We start from the raw sequence: 22,018 nt of genomic DNA on the forward strand, positions 1-22,018 counted from the left end.
AGAAGCATATATCTACATCACAAGAGAAATTGTTAACAAAAACAAATGAATTTAGACTCATGTTAACTTCATATATTTGAACATTACATACTAATATATATATTAAGAAAAAATAAGTATCATATCATCAAAATTATTTTCCTCAAGTACTCGAGGTTATGGAATATACCCTCTTATGATAGAACGACTTATTTCATCAGAATAGTGGTACCTCATATTCCGTTAAACTTCGAACTCACTCAACGACAATAAATCACACAAAAAAATTTAAAATGCAAGAAGAAGAAATGTAGAAGATTAGAAAAAATTGTGGTTGAAAAAATGAGACGAAGTCCCTCTATTTATAGTCAACAAAGGATAGTATGAACAAATATTTTTTGTGTCTTATCTGAAAAATCATGACCTTTTAGAGAAGTCACAATACTTTGGAAAAGTCACAACTTATTGAAAAAGTCACAACTCTTTGGAAAAGTTACAACTCTTTAGAAAAGTCACAACTCATCAAAAATCACAACCCTCTGAAAAAAGTCACAACTTATCAGAAAAGTCACAACTCATCGAAAAAGTCACAACCTAAGTTAGGATTATTATAGTAATTTAACATTCAAGTTAGGAGTTCATGCTTTTAAGATAATATAGATGAATGAATATGAATATAATATCTGATATGATGATAAAGCAAGCCCGGGGATGAGGCTCGCTAACTTTTGTTTACACATTTATTGGAGGATGACTTTTCAACTTCCGTGTGGGGTCTTTTCCTTTGACAAAAAAGAAAGGAGGAATATTGAACAAGTCTTTCTCTAGCAAAATATTTCTATAATTTTTTTAGAAAAAAAATTATGATAGTGGTGTTATCATTTCGACTATTTTATTAGTATTGTTAACTTGGGTATCTCTTTTCAGAAATTTCCTACTGCTTACTTCTATTTATTTTTTGTTTTCCATCCGGGTGTTCGGAACTCACATTGAAGCTCCAACTAAAGTTGGATTGCGCACTGTAGGGCCTATTCGGGGGTGACACTTTCAACAGTATTTTCTCTATACTAAGGGCTCGAACTCAAGACATCTAGTTAAGGATAAAACAATCTCCCAATGCACCACAATCCATGTTGGTACTGCTTACTTCTATTCAATGCTACAACATATACCAGTTGACTTTTCTTATTTCAACTCACAACCACTATCAATCCACACACTTCTTTTCTTTCTTCTCAACTTTCAACAAATTAATTGAATCTATGGCATCTTCTTCTGTGAGTACTTCACAGTATTCCCCTCAATGGAAGTACATTGTATTTCTAAGTTTTAGAGGTGAAGATACTCGTAAAACATTTACGGGCCACTTGTTTAAAGGTTTGAATAACAGGGGAATATTCACTTTTCAAGATGATAAAAGGCTAGAGTATGGCGATTCGATCCCAAAAGAACTCATGAAAGCTATCAAAGAGTCTAAAGTTGCCCTTGTTGTATTCTCAAAGAATTATGCTACATCGAGGTGGTGCTTAGATGAACTAGTGAAAATCATGGAATGCAAGGACAAAAATGGACAAACAGTCATACCAATCTTCTATGATGTGGATCCATCACATGTTCGAAACCAAAGGGAGAGCTTTGCAGAAGCATTTTCCCAACACGAATTGAAGTATAAGGATGATTGTGAGGGGATGCAGAAGGTGCAAGGGTGGAGAACTGCCCTAACTGCGGCATCAAATTTAAAAGGATATGATATCCGTGATGGGTGAGTTAAAAACTCATAATTACTTTTAGTGAAAAAAGAATGAAACTTCATACACAATCTAATTTCATTGATTATCATATAGACATAAGAAATGTTTTTATATATTTTTCCGGAAAAGGGAGTGATTTTAGATTATATATGTTTTTATCAGTAAGAAGGCATAGTCCTATCAATTAAACTTAACTATTCATGTTTTGTAACTATTACCTGAACTGCAATATTTCCTATTTAATACTCTCCTGAACATTAATAATGTGAAATACTTCCTAATACTTGACTTTCTCAAATTTCCCACATTCAATCTTTTTATATTTATGTAGGATTGAATCTGAGAATATTCAGCAAATCGTCGATCACATCTCCAAATTATACAAGAGTGCTTATTTTTTATTTTCTTCGCAAGCTGTGGGAATAGATACTCATATAGAGAAAGTAGAGCACCTACTTGAGAAAGAAATGGATGATGTTCGGATTGTAGGGATCTGGGGAATGGGCGGAATAGGTAAAACGACAATAGCAACAACAATCTTTCATAAATATAATCTATCTGGTCAATTTGAAGCTGCTTGTATTCTTGATGATGTTAAAGAAAATGCCAAAAAGAATGGATTGTGCTTTTTACAAAATATCCTTCTTTCTGAACTATTAGGAGAAGAAGATAATTACGTCAAGAGTAAGCATGTGGGGAAAGTCATGATTCCGAGCAGACTTTGTTCTAAGAAGGTGTTAATTGTGCTTGATGACATAGATCATAGTGATCATTTGGAGTATTTAGCAGGTGATCTTTGTTGGTTTGGTAATGGAAGCAGAGTTATTGTAACAACTAGAAATAGAGATCTGATAAAGAATGATAATGCAATATATGATGTGTCTACGCTACCTGATCATGAAGCTATGCAATTGTTCAATCAACATGCTTTCAAAAAAGAAGCTCCAAATGAGCTTTTTATGAATCTCTCCTTGGAGGTAGTAAATCATGCTAAAGGCCTTCCTTTAGCCCTCAAGGTGTGGGGTTCTTTGTTGCATAACAAAGGATTGAGTCGGTGGGAAAGAACTGTCATCAAAATAAAGAAAACATCTAGTTTAGATATAGTTGAAAAGCTCAAAATAAGTTATGATGGGCTGGAGCCAGAAGAGCAAAAGATATTTCTAGATCTGGCATGTTTCTTTCGAGGATATACAAAAAAAGAAGTCATACAAATCCTTGAGAGCTGTGATTTTGAAGTTGAATATGGATTGGATGTCCTAATTGATAAATCTCTTGTGTTCATCTCCAAGATTGATAGGATTGAAATACATGACTTGATGCAAGATATGGGTAGATATGTGGTGAAATTGCAAAAAGATTTGGGAGAACCTAGCAGACTATGGAATGCTGAAGATTTCAATGAAGTGATGGTCAACAATATGGTAAGTAGGATAAACAATGCAACAATATTCAATTTCTAGTTTTCATATTCCAAAGGCTTATAGGGCAGTCAATTCCAATTATTTGTTCATCTTGTTTCATATTATTGGAGGTAACACCAATTTAGTATTTTACTTTAATATATAGGAGAAGAAAAAATAAATTAATTGCCTAACGTGGCTAATTAGTCAAGTAGTCATTTTTAATCAACACCGCCTAATTCGTTTATCTTATGTTATTAAGCCATGAATTAGTCTAGTAGCCACTTAATATGTTTAATCCAGTTTTATTCTTTGGATTACGTTTTGTACGTACTAACAAAATCATTTATATCATCCATATATTTATCTTGAGTATCCTTTTATTCATAAACATCTCAAATAGAAAAAGTATAAAGAGGGTTAAAACTTACCTTACCAATCACCAGTTCGAAATGAATGTCATTTCTTATAGCCCAATAAACCAAGTGAAAGTAATATTGATTTCTTCGGTAACAAAAAAATAATGATATCGGTAAGTTGATTGTACACGATATCTGAAGTTATGATTTGTTGATTTACAATCTTTTTACCAGGGGAGCATGACAGTGGAAGCAATCTGGTTTACTTATTTTGAACAAATATGCTTTAATAAAGAGACAATGAAAAATATGAAAAGGCTTAGGATATTATACATAGCCAATGGCAGGCTAAACCGCTCCTCCTCATCCCACTCTCCGATTGATTTAAAATACATTACCCGCGGCTCCATTGAGTGCTTGCCCAACAACCTGCGGTGGGTTTTTTGGAACAACTATCCTTGGGAGTCATTGCCAAAAAATTTTGAACCTCAAAGGCTTGTTCAACTCTCTCTCAGGGGGAGTTTGCTGCATGATTTATGGACAAAAAGAAAGGTACAATTTATTCATTGAGATACTTTCTATTTTGGCTTTTCCTAGAATTATGATATATGTGTTTAAATGAAATAAGATATTAGTTCCATTAATTCAAATGCACTAGAATTTGGAACTTAGAAACTTCAAATCCTGATTTCGCCTCTGCTGATGTTGGAACTCCATAACTCGGGCTAAGCTTTTTCATTTTACAAAAAGTAACGGAGTTTCACCATATTTTTACTGGCTTGAGCCGAAAAAATAAAAAAAATAAAAAATATATAATATATATAAGTACATGGGGTAGACCTTACCTTACCAAATTCTAATGAAGTATCAAACCTCTACTAATTAACAAACATGAAGAAAATAAGAACCAGAGAAGACTAGATATCTTATGATCACCACATAGCTTGTAATATACTTTATGATGATATTACAAATGAGGATGTTTAAATAATGCAAAATTATAAAAGCCAAGAAGAAAGTTGAGTTTTCAATCTCAAACTTCCTTTTATAAACGTATAAATTTAAAAAGATAGATTACCCGTCGGAAGTAACCTAAAATATTTTCCTCTTGTCTTCTTCTCCAAAATTGATAGTTCATCATTTATTGTTGGATTTATTGGTTTTTGATGAAACTATTGACACTACATATGATTCTGCTTTGCCATTCGCATTGGTAGGTGACTTGGAACAAACTCCCCGGTCACTTTACCATCCCAACTATGTTGCCTTTCATGTGTCTTCTTAAAAGAACTTTTTTTGCTTCCACTTCTTTGTTGCCTAGGTGAGATATCTCCATCCCTAGCTATTTTATCAAAGCATATGTCTAACATATTGTCTTCCTCATCTTCGTCAAAAAATTCCTTACCCAAATCAATAGCATAAGCATTAGTTGGAATAAGTCTTGACGCTAAGGCCACTACTCATTCTTCTTTGTAATCACACTTTCTTGTTGTCCCAAATACCCTTTATCTAGTTGTAGCCTCAGTGAATTCATCTATGGTTTTCCAGACCTATTGATTGTCATTATATCATACCCTTTATGGTGTTGATTACTACCAATTGGAGTGTACATTAGAGTTGTAATTTTTTCACTACTCTAAGCACAAAAATAGGTGCATTATGATTGAGATTATAGCCCAGATTTGGTGCGCTAATCTCATGTAATCTTTCTCTTTTGCTATCATCATTTTGATATTCTTCATCTTAAGCCTGTTCTGCCCATGTCTTGGACTTGGACGAAACCTCATCAATTACTTGAATTAAATCATTATTCAGTTGTACAAATTGCTCCTTTCTCATCTATGTCGAGGCTGAACTGTTTGCAACTATGAATAACATAGACAAGGTTGGTTGAGAAGGCCTCTGAACATCTTGATCATTTTCATCATGTAGCCTACTTACATCAACTTCTTTTGTAGGCGAAAAATTCCTAAACTCGGGTGTTGGTAAAGTTACTGTGGGAACAAAAGCTTAGCAACAACTAATTTGACAACCACACTTGTTGAAATTACTAGTCACAAATGTGAAAGCTAATAGCCACAAATGTGAAAGTTGGCAATCACATTTGTGAAAGTTGGTAGTCAAAGTTTGATAGAGTTTAGTTAGAGTTTGACAGCCAAACTTTGTGGAAATTGGCTACCACATTTGTGTCAGACCATCTCCAACCCATCTCTATTTTACCCTCCGTTTTCTATATTTGGAGGGTAAAATAGAGAATATCCTCTCCAATGCATCTTTATATTACTCTCTATACTCTATTTATAGAGATGTGAATAGTAGTTCTCCAAATTCACACTCTCTATTTTACTTTTTCATTATTTCTATTATTTTGCAAACATATTATTTTACATATAATCTCATTAATTAAATATTTAATATTCTTATTTCTTTTTAAATGTTATATAATATTTTAAAAAATATATTAAAAAATATATACTATTTTCATCCCGAAAATAATATGCTAATCTATTTTTCAATTTTCGTCACTAATTTAACTAGTATACGTACCCGCACGTTGCGCAGTTTTTAAAAAATATAATAACTTAAATATAAAAATAATTAATGCAAATTATTATTGAGTAACAAAGTGCATGTATAATCATATATAATATTGATTTTATATATACACGTAATGCTAACAAAATTTTGCCATACTCTATGTGTGATGAAGTCATGTACTTCAAAGACACCAAACATTATTCTAAATTTTTTCCTTCTTTTAGTATAATATTGCACTTTACTTCATTCCTTAGTGGTGGGTTGAAGATTAATAGTATATGTGACGTGTGTTGAATTTTTATTTGTTTTAATTCATTGAATGTTAAATTCATAGATCAATTTAAAACCTAGTATTCAAAATATTGATTCTACTTGTAGCTAAATTCTAAATTTAGTTTGCAAAGCAAGTTCAATCTTGAAAATAAGATGATTTCCATTCAATCAAATATAATTTCATAAACTAAAGATGCACAAAAAGATGAATTTTAGTGAAAAATATAAAAATAATAATTACTATAGTCAAATTAATATTATATCACATAAAAATAAATTAATTTCAGTGCAAAGAAAAAATTGAAAGATGAAAAAAACGGTTCATCTTCTATTCATTAGATTTACTATAAGTCTCTTCTTTTATTTTATGAATTTTTAGATTTTTTTGACCTTTTTAAAATGTGTTGTACCTTTTATTCTTTAGTAATACGTCTAAGTTAACCGTGGCAAATAATATTAGGATTTATTTTTAAAAAATTTAAATTATTTTTATATAAATAATTAATATATTATTTTTATTCTATCTTCAAATGTGATCTCTAGTATAATAAGATAAACCATATATGTTTATGAAATAGTTCAAATATCTTTTATTTGAATATACAATTGATCGTTAACTTTAATTTTTATTTTTTTATTTATAAAAGACAAGCTTTGATATTATATATATATATATATATATTGAAATTTAAAAATATAATAGAGAATGTTTCTTATCCTAAGTTTGCATTTGTTCTAAAACTAAAAATATAATAGGGAATATTTCTTATTCTAAACTTGCATATATATTAAAATATATAATTTGACGAATACTCATAAAGAGTATTTTAAATTTAATTTTTTAAAAAAATGATAACTTGAAAACATTTTTATTGATGACATTAATTTTAAAAAAAATACAAATGTGATTGTTTTTAAAAAAAATTAAAAATTGATTATTTTTTTTGTGATATCCGTAGTACTTTTGTCTTTCTTATTATAGTGGTAAAAGATTAAAATATATAATTGAGTTTTGAGATAGGATTGTTAGGTAAGTGGGGGAGGAATTTTAGGGATGATTTAGGTTATTTTTTTTCCTTTTTTATCTTTAACTTTTTAAAAAAATATAAAATAAAATTTGCCAATATATTGTTAAATATCATATTATTAATGTTTTCTTCTTCTTTTTCTTCGTTTTTCATTAAATATTAAATATTTATTTTTGTCATGACATTTTTTAATTGAATTTATTTTCATTGCAATCGTTGCCTCCAAATCCAAAATTCAAGCGCTATAAAAAATAAAATTAATAATTTATGAACCAAAAAATCTACATAATATGATTTAAAAAAACCAACGTAATAAATTAAATATATTGCACTGTAAATATGAGGTTCTTAGATAATGTTCTCTTCGTCTTCTTTCCTCATGAATTCTTTTATTTCTTAAAAAAATTATTTTGAGAGAACAATTTGCAAATTGCAATCAATGATTTTTTTTATCAGTGTAGTATATATAAAACGTTTGAATTATGTAACTGTTTTTTAAAATAAAATTTCCGTTTTTGTTGAAATTATAATTTGATAAAAAAGGAGGTAAAAAATATGATTTATTAAAATTTAAAATTTATTTTTTAAAAGAATTTAAACCGTTCAGTGTTTTTAGGATAGTGGGCATGTGGATAAGAGAGACGTACTAAGTTAGTTTTAGTTGATTTTGCATTTTATTTTATCTTATTTTGTCTTGTATTTTTCATTTTATAGAGATGTCTTTATTTTTAAGCAAAATATATAAATTTTATTTTAATTTATATAATCATGTTTAAATTAAAATTAGATATTAGTAGATAAACGACAAAAAAATTTCTTTAATTAAATCTGTTATTTAAAAAATAAAGAGTACAAATCTCTTATAATTTTTTAAACTGTATATGTTGAAAATTATTTTTTGTTTTCTTTATATTACATTTACATAACCATATTTTTGAAAAATAATTATATACTTTCTAAAATAATGAAATAGATGTCAATCAATAAAGATAAGTATTATAATTATAATTATGATAAAAATAAGAGTCCAAAATAACATATATGTTAGCATGTGATTTTTTTAACTTCTTCTATTATATAAATATATAAATAAAGATGAACATTTCTGTAAATTGCATACTTAAGATAGTGGGAAAAAATGCATACTAATGATAATGGGGAAAATGGAAAACAAAAAAAATAATGAAAAAGAAATTAAAAAATCCTAATATAATCCAACCAAAAAATTATATATATATATATATACACACACTCTACTACTACAACAATAGGTATCAAACAGCATGATTTATTGAATTTAAAAACAAAAACGGATGATCAAAATAAAATTATACTCTTTAGTACTTTCATTGTTATTTTTTTTAATTCAAGAATAGAATAAAATGTGCAATATATAGATATCAATTTTTTGAGATACAGCAAGAGCATCACAAATGCAACAATGGTTAGATATCAATTTTTTGAGATACATCACAAGAGGCAGCATTATTAATAATCATCTCCTTACATTGGTCCAGTTGCCTTTTACCAGTTACCAACAATGGTCCAAAGCATACTGAGTTGGTAAATTTAAATTAGGATCGATACGCAACTAAAAGTTTTCAATATCACCCTTATAATGTCTTGGAGAATTATTTCGACTAGTCGGGGAACGTATATGACTACCAGTTATTTTTTTATGCACAACCAAAATCTAATTTTCAGCTTCATTATCTTCTTCATTGCCGTACTTTTGAGCTTGCAAATCAGTATATTTATCAGTTGTTAGCCGCCCTTTTTCATCATTCCCCCATCCAACAAAATTGGCCTTACACAACTCAAAATGTTCAGCAACTTCACCATCACCTGTAGCAATTAGTTTCTGCCCCAAATCAGCTATTGGTGCCGCTTTCACCAATGGCAATGTATCAGTCGCTAATTTTTACGCTACAACAATAGCTAAGTTGGATTTCTCACTTGTAACGCCTCTGTTTTGAGATAGTTGTTTCCCCAATTCGGCAATCGATTCATTGATCAAATTAGTAGCATTATTAAGAACTTCATCTGTTAAATTTTCCATAACCTTGCCAACATTCAAATCAGTTGAAGCTAACTCCTTTGTGGAAGATGCTTCAGCCATTTGGCTTCTGTGATGACCCGATCCCTCGAGTCATGATGACACCTACTATAATCCACCAGTAGGTAAGCCAACCCATTCTCAAATCGAAAAGTAATGAGTGTAAGGGTAGAACTAAATAGAGTTAACACTAAACAATGAAATAAGACAGAAGCGGAAGCAAGCAAAAATCTATATACAAGAGAATCCCTCCCAGAACCTAGAAGTCACAAGTACAAAGCTGTCTAAAATGAAAGTACAAGTCTCAAAAGTGGACCACAACAACAAAGTCGTCTCAAAGGCAAAAGACTAGCTAAACATATATATAGAAGAAGACAGGCTGATCCAGGACGCCAAGTGCTCACAAACTTCGTTTTAAGTCAAAATCCATAAAAGGGCCTAGAATTATCCTGGAAGCCTCGGGATCCGAATGAAGGATCGTTCTAAACCAAACTCAACACTTCAGAGCTAACCACACTAAAAAAATTCTCATTTGCGCTCATTTACTCAGAATGTTGACTAAAGTCAAGCTTAGGCCTTAACTTGAAAGATAGAAGACATAATACATAAACATGACCCTTAACTTGGCGTCAGCGGACAACTATGACCTTTAATTTTGGTTATGCACAAGTAGTCACTTAAACTTGTATAAAATTGAACAAATAGACACATTCGTCCTACATGGCACCCTACATGACAATTTTGTGTCCTACGTGGCATCATACGTGTATTATGCCATGTACGACATGTGTGTCTATTTGTTCTATTTTATACAAGTTTAAGTGCTTACTTGTGCACACTCAAAGTTGGAGGGCATAGTTATACGTTGAAGCCAAGTTAATGGTCATATTTATGTATTATATCAAAGATAAAATGCCTAATCGCACAAACTCGCACTGAAAAACTCGGGAGTCGTGCTGATCACGCTACTAGTCTAAAATGTCCCTTCAAAAATTTATGGAATAGTCAAAATTAGATTCAGAGATGATCTTCTTGAACTTTTGATAAAAATGTATGTTCAAGGTTCAAAACACAAAAACTCGCATAAAAACCAAACGAACGACCATGTGACTAAACTGTCAGTCCCATCAAGTCAAAAATGATTTGGGTTCGCTATAGGAATGCTCTAAACGATGAACACAAGGCATAACACAAAAATGACCTGGATTGTTCCAATATAGAGGAAAATCATCATTCATGACTTCTTGTTATTGTTCCAATACTTTCCAGTTTTCTCATCTAAATAAAATAACTTAATTCTTTTTGGATACTTATCAAGAAGATCAACCAAAACTTACACTCTTTTCGTACTAGGTCTCGATATAATCTGTGTCTCTTTATCAATTGCTAAAGGTTTTTCAACGGCTGAAGCAATTGATAATAAAGCTTTTCTTGCAAACTTATTAGGTGGAAGGCGAAAGAAATCCATGTCAAAGCTAGCTATAGAGGTTTATTCCTTAAGGTTGAACCATTGTGACCATGAAAAGACCCTATATAAGATTTCTTCACTCTTGAATTGCAAATAACGTACATGAGTAGAAAGTGCTATTACAAAGTCCTCAAATTGATCAAATCTGATGAAGAAGTGTCTATGGGCAAGCCAACCTACCAAACAGTTGCCTTTGATGCCAAGTTGATTGGGTATTTGTCACGCCCCGAGCCTACACCCTGGACGTGGCCGGCACTCGAAGACCATTACTGGTCCCCAAGCGAACCCTCATCCTGGCTGACTCCAAGCGGAAGACTAACTTAAGCATACAAGAGCTTAAAACTGAATAAGAGTTTATAAACTCAACTTTACAAATCTTTAACTCAAAAGAAAACTCTGTGTAATAGAATATATATACAACTCGCCATAAAAGGCAACTTTAGTCTTCAAAACATTTAACAAAATAAATGAAAAGACTTCTAAAAACTCTACTGTCTATCTATGAAGCCTCTAACTGATAAAGATGGAAGCCGAGACAAGACCCACGACCTCCTAACAACTGATACAACTGAAAGGTATATGAAATCCTCTGGAAGCAAGGAGGCTTGTCATAGCTAAATGGAACTCCCGGATGTATCGACGAATCTCCTGTTGATGATCCTGAATACCTGTGTCTGCATCATAAGAAGATGCAGGCCAAATGGCTCAGTACGTGGAATGTACGAGTATGTAAGCTGGGAAGCTAAACAACATAGGCTAGAAGAAAAACTGGAATAAACTGAATAACTTACCTCTTTTCAAACTTTCTCAACTCAAGGAATACTCAAAACTACTCAAACTTACTCAACTCAGAAGATAGATACTGAACTCAGAGACAGATACTCAACTCAAAGATATATACTCAACTCAAAGATATATACTTAACTCAAGATATATACTTAACTCAAAGATACTTAACTCAAGGATACTCGACTCTTGAATAACTGAGCTCAACTCAACCTGACTGACCTCTTTCAATATAAGGCAATTTAAAACAAGTGCGATATAAAGAAAGACTGTTTAAAACATGTTATAAACTCTGTGTGTATGCAAAGATACAATAAGCCTGAGATGTATATAGAAATACAATTGAACTGAAATCCCATGTTTGGCTACATGGTTCTTATGGAGAGTTGAGTTAATATGAACTCGTGTCCCCAATTCGGTGCTCAATACTACTCCCAAAAATACTTTGGCTCATACTTTTAAAATAACTTATTTCTTTAGTTTGAGATAATTACTCAAAGCTTAGCCCAAAGGCTCTTTTGGAATCAATGTTCCCTTTCTTTGCTCAAATGTGAAAACATTTATCAATTTCTTTGGGAAATACTTAGTTCCCTAATAACTTTTGAGAAAATGAACTCAACTCTTTACTCTTTACTTTACTTGAAACTCTTTACTTTTGACTTAACTTGAAACTCTTTACTTGATGTGAAACTCTTAACTTAACATGAAACTCTTAACTTTTGACTTGACTTGAAACTCGATACTTTTGACTTGACTTGAAACTCTTAACTTGACTTGAAACTCTTAAAATGAAGTTAAAACATTCAATCAAGACTCTTGGAAACTTTAAGAAACTTTGCTTGAAACACTTTAAAACCTTGCTTTGACTTACCTCTTAACTTCACTTGACTTGGATCCTAACTTTCCTTGAATTGGATTATGGATTCAAGGATCATGATCACATGTTTATGGATGAGTTCGGGATGTTTAGATGTACCTTAGAGTATTGAAAACAACTATAAAACATAGGTACATTACCAAGGAACATGTATGAAAAAGTAGGGAATGAATGGGAAGACTTGGCGTCCTTGGCACTCTGAGAGGCGCGGAGCGCCAACCTTCAGACTTCAGAGGAGCCTGCTGGGCGTTCTGCCAGGCGCTCTTCCCCAAGGGGAAAGTTCAGCGTCCCTTGTGTGGGGGAAAGAACCAACCCAACACTATGATCTCACATACCTTAATAGGGATCACCCCCGACGAAAACCACGACAATCTTTACGGACTTTGCTTCTTCTTCTCTTTCTCCTCTTCTTTCTCTCTTCTCTCCAAAACCCTAACTCTCACTTTTCAAAAGGGAAAACTGATTTAAAATCAGTCTAACACCTCAATATAACCAAAATAAATGGTTAGGGAAAAGACCAATTTACCCTTACAAATTCGGACTAAACTGCCCTGTGCGGCTGTGCCAACAGCCCAACTTCCAAAGGGAATAATTCACTCATACGAACTCGGAATCGAGCAAACTCGGCGGCGTTGGAAAGATCATTCCAAAATATTTCCATAAATAACTGGAAATTCGCCTAAATCATTCTGAGCTAGGAGTTATGACTGTTTGAAGTTGACCAAAAACTCACCTTTTTTCCATACTTAGCCAAATTTTCCAGATTTTTGAATTCTTTCCAAAAATGACTATTTCCAATTCAACTCTTCTTGGAACTCAATGTGCTACATCTAGGGACCTTAACACTCAAGAAATTTTTATTCCTCGGTAAAATCTCACTCCACATGAAGGACGGCTCGAGTCTTAGTTCGAAAAATTCTCTGGGGTGTTACAGTATTAAGGTACGAATATCATTCAAATCAGGATGACCATAGGAGAATTTGATAACTATCGCCTCGTGTAATCCTTCTTCCCTTGTGAATTCAACAACCTCAACCATAGTAAATTTGATAGTAGGTTCGCCATAGACCAACTCAACTGGATTTAAAATTGTTTTGATTACGGGTTTAGAAGAAGAATTAGCATGAAGGAGAGATGCATAGTTGATCTTAGAAGACGTCTCTCCCACAACATGAGGCTGGGGAGAGGAGGGAGCAGCCATGGCAGTACTCAAAGCTCCATGTCGCCAAGAGAGAGAGCGACTGCTTTCTTTTTTACCTGCTTAGTCCAATAAAAGAAAAAATAATATTGAAATAAATAGTCATTATATCTAAAGAGGAAATAAAAAATAAAACATGGTCGGAACTCTACTATCTTGGAATTTCAGCCACTTGTCAAGTTTAAGGAGTTTTAGATATTGTGCCATACGGAAAAAGTTCAAAAATACCCTTAAACTATGTGAAATAAATGAATATATCCTAAGTTGATAGTTTGGTCCAAAAATGTCTTTGGCGTCAATAGTTTGTTCCAAAAATGTCTTTATTGTTAGTTAATGGGTAAAAAATGCCCGTTGTGAAATAAGTATTATTTTTTTCTTTTTAAATACATTCTTTTCCTAATGATGATTTTTTAAATTAGAAAATGTTTATCATACTTCAATTCAGAAAGATTAAGAAATAAAAATATCGGGATAATGCATAAGTAACACCTCTAAACAATCACCCAAATTCCAGTGACACCCCTAACTTAACTAGAGCCATATTATTCCCGAAGTCACTTTTTTCATATTTTTGTGCACCTTTCATGCTAACGTGGCACCTTCAACCAAGTAAGTTGGTTGTGTTTATACACATGCACCTGCCACATCAGATTTTTAATTTTTTTTTAAAATAAAAATTAATTTTATTTTATTTCTAATAATTTTTATTGTTTTAAAAAATATTCTTATTTTCTTTATCTTGTATTCAAGTTAAGTTAATATACACAATTTTAAAAAAAATTATTTCCTTGTACTTAAACTTTTTTTTTACCTTCATTCATTGTTTTTTCTCCTTTATTTTTCTATAGATTTTATTTACTCTTTTTATTTTCTTTTGATTGGATGGTAAATTTAATTTCAAATGCTTTTTATTTAAAATATGTTAATTTTGATTGGATATCAGAATAAGTGAAGAAAATCAAATAAAACAGAAAAAATTAAAACATTAAAATTAAAGGACACTTTTTAATTATTTTTCTAAAAAATACACATAATCTTTTAAAGAATTAATTAGAAGATAAGAAATTAAGGAAACAAAAAAAATAAAAAGTTTAAAGTGAGGAAGAAATTAAAATAAATATTTTACATAGAAAGAACTGTATATATATATATATATATATATATATATATATATATATATATATATATATATATATATATATATATATATATATATATATATATATATATATATATATATATATATATATATATATATATATATATATATATATATATATATATATATATATATATATATATATATATATATATATATATATATATATATATATATATATATATATATATATATATATATATATATATATATATATATATATATATATATATATATATATATATATATATATATATATATATATATATATATATATATATATATATATATATATATATATATATATATATATATATATATATATATATATATATATATATATATATATATATATATATATATATATATATATATATATATATATATATATATATATATATATATATATATATATATATATATATATATATATATATATATATATATATATATCAATAATTATGTTATGTACTAACTAATTATAATGTTATTAATTAAAAGAAGACATGCGTCCAATTTTTTCACTCATCACTTGCCTTCAAGAGACTGTGCACACTCTCTATGCTACGTTAGCTTTTAAGTGTTTTTATTCCATTTTAAAATAGTTTAGGGGATAATGGGATTCTAGTTAAGATAAGGGAGGTACGTATGCATTATCCCAAAAATATTTTCTAATTTATTAGAATTATTTTATCGTTATCTAAATAAAAATTAATAACAGGGTCACTATGATCTTATATTTTATTGTATTTCAATTTTCATTGTTTTTATTAATGATCACTGTTTGTGCTTATGAGTTATATTTTTTCTTTTTACAATATAATCTTCATAATGTCTTCTTCTCCATCATCTTCAGTTTCAGATTCTTAATGAAACATAATAAATGGTAGTTCATTCATTCATATTTTTAGGTTTCATGGTTGTACTAACGACTATATAATATTTTCATATGTGGTATTGCATTTTTCTTTTTATGCTATGAGATAATTACTATACAATCATCTCCGCCGTTTTTAATTTTTTTAATTTATCATATGCAAACATTTATATATATTCGAGTTTGTATTTATCTTTAAATTAAAGTACTACATATGCAGTAAAGTAGCATAAAGCTTGTACGATTTTAGGGATAAGGGTCTGAAAAATACCTTAACTTTGGTCGGATTTGCTGTTGCGATACTAAACTTTCATAAGGACCTATTATCTCCCTAGATTATTTAATACCGTATTTTTCACCCCCTGAACTATGTAATAGTGTATTTTAAAGGTATATATGTGCCCACGTGGACACATTACTAAACATGTATTATTTTTTATGTCCACGTGGGCAAATATATATGTTTAAAATACGGTATAAAATAGTTTAGGGAGGTAATAGGTCCTCATAAAAGTTTAGTATCGCAACAGCAAATCCGACCAAAGTTGAGGTTTTTTTCAGACCCTTATCCCAAGATTTTATAACCTCAACTTACAAGTTATTACTTATTTTTTGTATGATTGGTTTTTATTTATAGAACATAGAAAGACCAATACTATATGCACCATTTAAAAATTTTCATTTGCAATATAAATTTTTTATTAAATATTTTGAAATAGTGCAATACATGTTTCCAGGATTAGTAATAATAATAAGAATGAAGTGTCATAAATACACTTAAATTATTAACGGGAGAGTGAGAAACACACCTAACCATTACCTAAAGAGTTTGAGAAACACACCTCAAGTAATATGTGATGGTGTGCGTGTATACACACATTTGGTCCAGTCACCATTGAAGTCATGTGTTTAATAACATTTATTAAACACCTTCATTTAGTTTTTGAACATTTATAAAAATGAAAATTAAACAATTTCTTTCTATATTCTGAATAGGAACTTTTGCCGTCTCTACGCTGGCTAGATCTCAGCTTCTCCAGTAGGCTAGTGGGAACACCAGATTTTACGGGGATGCCAAATTTGGAGTGTTTGAATCTGGAGGAATGTAGGAGTCTTAAAAAAGTTCACCCTTCTCTGGGAAATTGCAAAAAACTCATTAAGTTAAGTTTGTATCGTTGTGAAAGCCTTGAGAGGTTTCCATGCATTAACGTGGAGTCTCTTGAACATCTGAATCTAGAGGAATGCTTTAGATTGGAGGAATTTCCAGAAATCATTGGAAGAATGAAGTTGGAGTTAAAGATTAAGGTGAAATGCATTGGGATAAGAGAAATACCATCATATATTATTCAACACCAAGCTCATCTTATAGAGCTAGATTTGTCAGACATGGAAAAACTTGTAGCTCTTCCAAGCAACATTGGCATGTTGAAAGGTTTGGTGAAGCTAGATGTCTCGTTATGCTCAAAACTTGGAAGCTTGCCAGAAGAGATAGGTGATTTAGAGAACTTGGTGAAACTTGATGCCAGCTATACTCGAATTTCACAACCTCCGTCTTCCATCGTCCGCTTGAACAATCTTGTATTCTTGAGTTTTGAAGGACTATGCTTAGAAGATGGAGAGTACTTTGTGTTCCCTCGGGTGAATGAAGGGTTACGCTCATTGAAAATTCTGAATCTCAATTTTTGCAATATAATAGATGGAGGACTTCCGGAAGACATTGGATGCTTATCATCTTTGAAAGAGCTGCATCTCAGTGGAAATGATTTTGAACATTTGCCTGGAAGCATAGCCCAACTTGGTGCTCTTCAAACCTTGTACTTAACATATTGCGAAAGGATTACACAGCTGCCAGAATTTCCAGAGCACTTAAATACAATATTTGCAGATTGGAGCAGTGATTTGGTCTGTAATTCGTTGTTTCAGAATATCTCATCATTGCAGCAGCATGACATCTCTGCTTCAGATTCCTTGTCACTAAAAGCGCTTATGAGTCGGGTGGAGAATATCCCAAGTTGGTTCCACCATCGGGGATTTGATAAAAGTGTATCAATCAATTTGCCTGAAAATTGGTACGTACGTGATAACTTCTTGGGATTTGCTGTATGTTACTCTGACAAATTAATTGACATCACAGTTCACTTGATTCCTTTATGTGATGATGGGACCTCGGGTATCACCCAGAAACTTGCCTTATCCAACCATTCAGAATATAATCCTAAGAATTACTCCTGCTATTTTTTTTTGGTACCTCTTGCTGGCTTATGGGATACATGTAAGGCAAATGGGAAAACACCAAATGACTATGGGCTTATTACGTTATGTTTTTCTGGAGAAATGAAGAAGTATGGATTACGTTTGTTGTATAAAGATTATCCTCAGAAACATTGTAATATTCTTGGGAGAGTGGCCAGTCTCTTCTGCTGCATTAACTGATCTCTTTTAATAATATTGTAATTACTTAACTCTTCTCATTTATGGTTATGGACCATAGCACTATCTTCGATTCGTTGTTTATGAGAATGCTGTCAAGATAAAGAAATTAGTATAATTTTACCCTTCTTTTTCACTGCAGCTTCGTCTGTTTGTACTTTTATCTGTCCATTGTGCACCTATTTTACTAAGGAATTTGGAGCCACATAATCTAAAGGACTAACTCTAGTACCTTAATTCAGCATTTGACTCTTAAATGTTTACAAACAACTCTCCGTGAAGATAAACTCTCTTCTTGTTACAAGCCTCGCTGTTCACGCCTTAACAAAACCTAGGATTATTAGAGAGTTGTCATCAGAACATTTAGAGTTAACTGTTAAGCAAGGTACTAGAGTTAGATTACACGGAAATTCTTAAAAGTAAATGACAGAAGCTTTGGATTATGAATACACAAATATTCTTTCAATCTTAAAGTCTAGAGTCTTGTTAGCAGTGCAAACTGAGAAGAAGAAGATGGTATTTTGAGAACAGAACCGGTGAGACTGCCTATGTAGGGCACATGTTTCCTCTGCCTGAGAAAGAGATTTGTGAAAGAACAAATTGCAGATGAATGGCAAGATAACTTTGCCATATTTAAATATCATTTTGAAATATAATCACATTTTCCATTTGCTAACCCGTAGGCCATAGATGACCCCCAAAAGGAAAATTGTAGATGAACTGTGATATAGACATATTAACTATTCGAGTGACCACATATGCACCTTTTATTGACATGAGTGTGTCTTATGAATATCCAATCTGACCTGGCAACATGCATATTCCTTTCTTGGATCTTATTCTAAAGTTGGCTTTGTCCATCTTGAAAAATCCTAGAAGAGTCTTCGATAGCGCCAAACTTAGCCAGAGCATCTGCAATATATAGTATTAGCCTCCTGATAACACTATATTGAGAAGACATAGTTTCTCCTTAATTTTCATATTCCAGTGTTTCAATTTCCAGGGAGGCTTTACCACATCTAGCCAAGCACCTTTTCTTCCAACACATTTCTGTTTTGGTAAAAAAAATCAATAAACTAATTTTTTGCATACTTTTGTTTATAATAGCTAAACGAGATTTAAATATCAAATATTAGTAGACATGTATAACAAGACCACCTCACTAAAACATTGATGAAATTTTCATACAAACGCTATCACTATAACGAGGTTTGTCTTTCCGTCAAGTTTAAGGGATTTTAGGTATTCTATCTTTTAGTTATAATTACAATTATATTAGTTTTGGAACATTAAATTTTGATATAACAATAATGTAAAACAATTTCTGATTTCACACAAAATAATGTGTTGACTCTTGTAATCCAAACACCGTTGCACATTTTTCATCGGAGGGGGTAAATTAGACACAAAGGTCATTTGATGCCCGCAAAAACAAAAAGAAATAGCTTCCTATCTCAGTTTCTATGTGTTCTCAATAACAGCATTTGCCATCTCTGCAAAATCTAGACCTCAGGGGCTCTAAAAGGCTGATGTGAGCACCAGATTTCACAGGGATGCCAAATTTGAAGTATTTGAATCTTCGAAGTTGTAGTAATCTTAAAGAGGTTTACCATTCCCAAGGATGTTCCAAAAAACTCATTGAGTTATGCTTGGATGTTTGTGAAAACCTTAAAAGGTTTCCATTTTTTAGCGGGGAATCTCTTGAATCTCTGGAACTATCTTTCTGTTCTAGTTTACAGAAATTTCCAGAAATCATCGGAACAGTGAAGCCGGAGTTAAAGATTATCATGCATAACTCTGGGATAAGGGAACTACCATCATCTGTTAAGTACCTAGCTCATACTACCAAGCAAAATTTGAGTTCTATGGAAAACCTTATATCACTTCCAAGCAGCATTGGTTTGTTGAAAAGGTTGGTGGAGCTACATGTGTTGGATTTCTATAAACTTGAAAGCTTGCCAGAAGAGATAGGAGATTTAGAAAATTTGGAGCTGCTTGCTGCTCAGTGGTGTCTCATTTCATGACCTCCCTCTTCCATTGTCCGCTTCAACAAAAGCTTAAACACTTGACTTCTGCAAAACAAAATTCAGAAGTTGGCCTGGAAGATGGATTGTTCTTCGTGTTCCCTCAGGTGAATGGCGGGTTTCTCTCATTGGAAAAACTTGATCTCAGATACAGCAATTTAATCCAGGGAGGACTTTCGAAAGACATTGGATCCGTATCGTCTTTGAAAGTGTTGAATCTTACTGGAAATAATTTTGAACATTTGCCTCAAAGCGTAGCCCAGCTTGGTGCTGTTCAATGCTTGTCCTTATCATATAGCAAGAGGTTCAAAGAGTTTCCAGGTTTCACGCGGATGCCAAACTTGGACACTTAGATTCTGTCAAATTGTATGAATCTAGAACAGTTAGTAGATTTCACGGGGATGCCAAATTTGTGGACTTTAGATCTCTCAAATTGTATGAATCTTGAAGAGGTTCATTATTCCCAATGATTTTTTGAAAATCTCTATGGTTTAACTTTACTTTATGTATACAACTTAAGCGGTTTCCGGGTCTTTGCATTGATTCTCTTAAGTATATATATCTACGGGATTGCTCTAGTTTAGAAAAAAATCCGGAAATCATTGGAAGCATGAAAGCGAAGTCGAATATTCACATACTAGACAGTGTGATAAGGGATCTAAATTTGATGTGTATGTCATTTACACATTCCTTGTCTCAGGATATCGTTTCCTTGAAGCAAGGTGTTAGGCAATTGGCATTTTTACTTCCAGCTTATTCTTTTTACTGTTTTTTTTTTTACTTATTTTAGTTTACTGTTTCCCTATATTCTAGCAAAAGACTAAGTCAAAGTTAGTTGCTTAATTTTCTGAAGTTAGTCGCCTTTTATGGTTGATTAGTGGGTCATTTTCTTATTCAGTTTTTATCCACTTTTTAAGTGGCTGTTAGACAGGAAATAGTTATCTCTTTTCTTGTATATTTTCTGGTGTTCTCCATGTTAATGATATGCTGCAATTTTAATGAGTTCTTTGTGCTTTAATACTTCAATTCAGATGTAGGAGAGTTCCATGTTTTAATAGTTTCATTAGAGACTCTGGTTAATCTTATCGGACCAAAAAGTTTTAACCTAAAACACAAATGACATCCAACAACCTACCTTTAAATCCACCATTCACTTTCACCGGTGGAAATTACCAAATTTGATCTGTGAAGATGCAAGCTTTTCTGGAAGCTTATGAACTTTGGAAAATTGTGACGGAAGATAAATCAGTTGTTGCTCTACAAACAAATCCTACCTTGTCTCAAATCAAATCCAACAATGAAAAGAAGACAAAGAAATCTAAAGCCAAGTACGTTGCTTATGCAGAATGTTGTGGCAGATTCTGTGTTCTATGGAATGGCTTGTAAAACAACAAAAGAGGCTTGAGATAGGTTGAAAGAACAATATCAAGGCAGCAATAGAAATAGAACACGTCAAATGCAAGTGTTGAACACGAAAAGAGAGTTCGAGTCCCTAAATATGTAGGACGACGAAACAATCAGCAAGTGTATTGATCGAATCTCCTTAATTGTTAATAACATTAGACTTCTTGGTGAAGAATTTACAGACAAACGGATTGTGGAGAAAGTTCTTGTGACTCTTCCTGAGAGGTTTGAATATAAAATTTCTTCTCTTAAGAATCCAAGGACATGAGAAAACACTCACTAGGTGAACTAATGAGTGCTCTTCAAGCACATGAGCAAAGAAGGACTATGAGACGGAACAAGTTCAGTGAAAGACCTTTCTTTGTTCAATAGCAAAACTTTTGTAAAGGAAAGCAACAGTTCAACCAAGCG

General features: G+C 31.7%; 1 protein-coding gene across 1 annotated transcript; it reads left to right on the forward strand.

The window, feature by feature from the left end:
- Window positions 1–1,098: 1,098 nt before the first annotated feature.
- Window positions 1,099–18,283, forward strand: LOC102579089 (TMV resistance protein N-like). Its single transcript, XM_006366272.2, has 4 exons — window positions 1,099–1,741; window positions 2,062–3,151; window positions 3,724–4,041; window positions 16,746–18,283. The coding sequence occupies exons 1-4, from the start codon at window positions 1,110–1,112 to the stop codon at window positions 18,180–18,182; spliced, it is 3,477 nt and encodes a 1,158-aa protein (XP_006366334.2). The 5' UTR covers window positions 1,099–1,109; the 3' UTR covers window positions 18,183–18,283.
- The last annotated feature ends 3,735 nt before the right edge of the window (window positions 18,284–22,018 follow it).

The sequence above is a fragment of the Solanum tuberosum genome, unplaced genomic scaffold (assembly GCF_000226075.1).
Source record: "Solanum tuberosum cultivar DM 1-3 516 R44 unplaced genomic scaffold, SolTub_3.0 scf00625, whole genome shotgun sequence".
Lineage (NCBI taxonomy): Eukaryota > Viridiplantae > Streptophyta > Magnoliopsida > Solanales > Solanaceae > Solanum > Solanum tuberosum.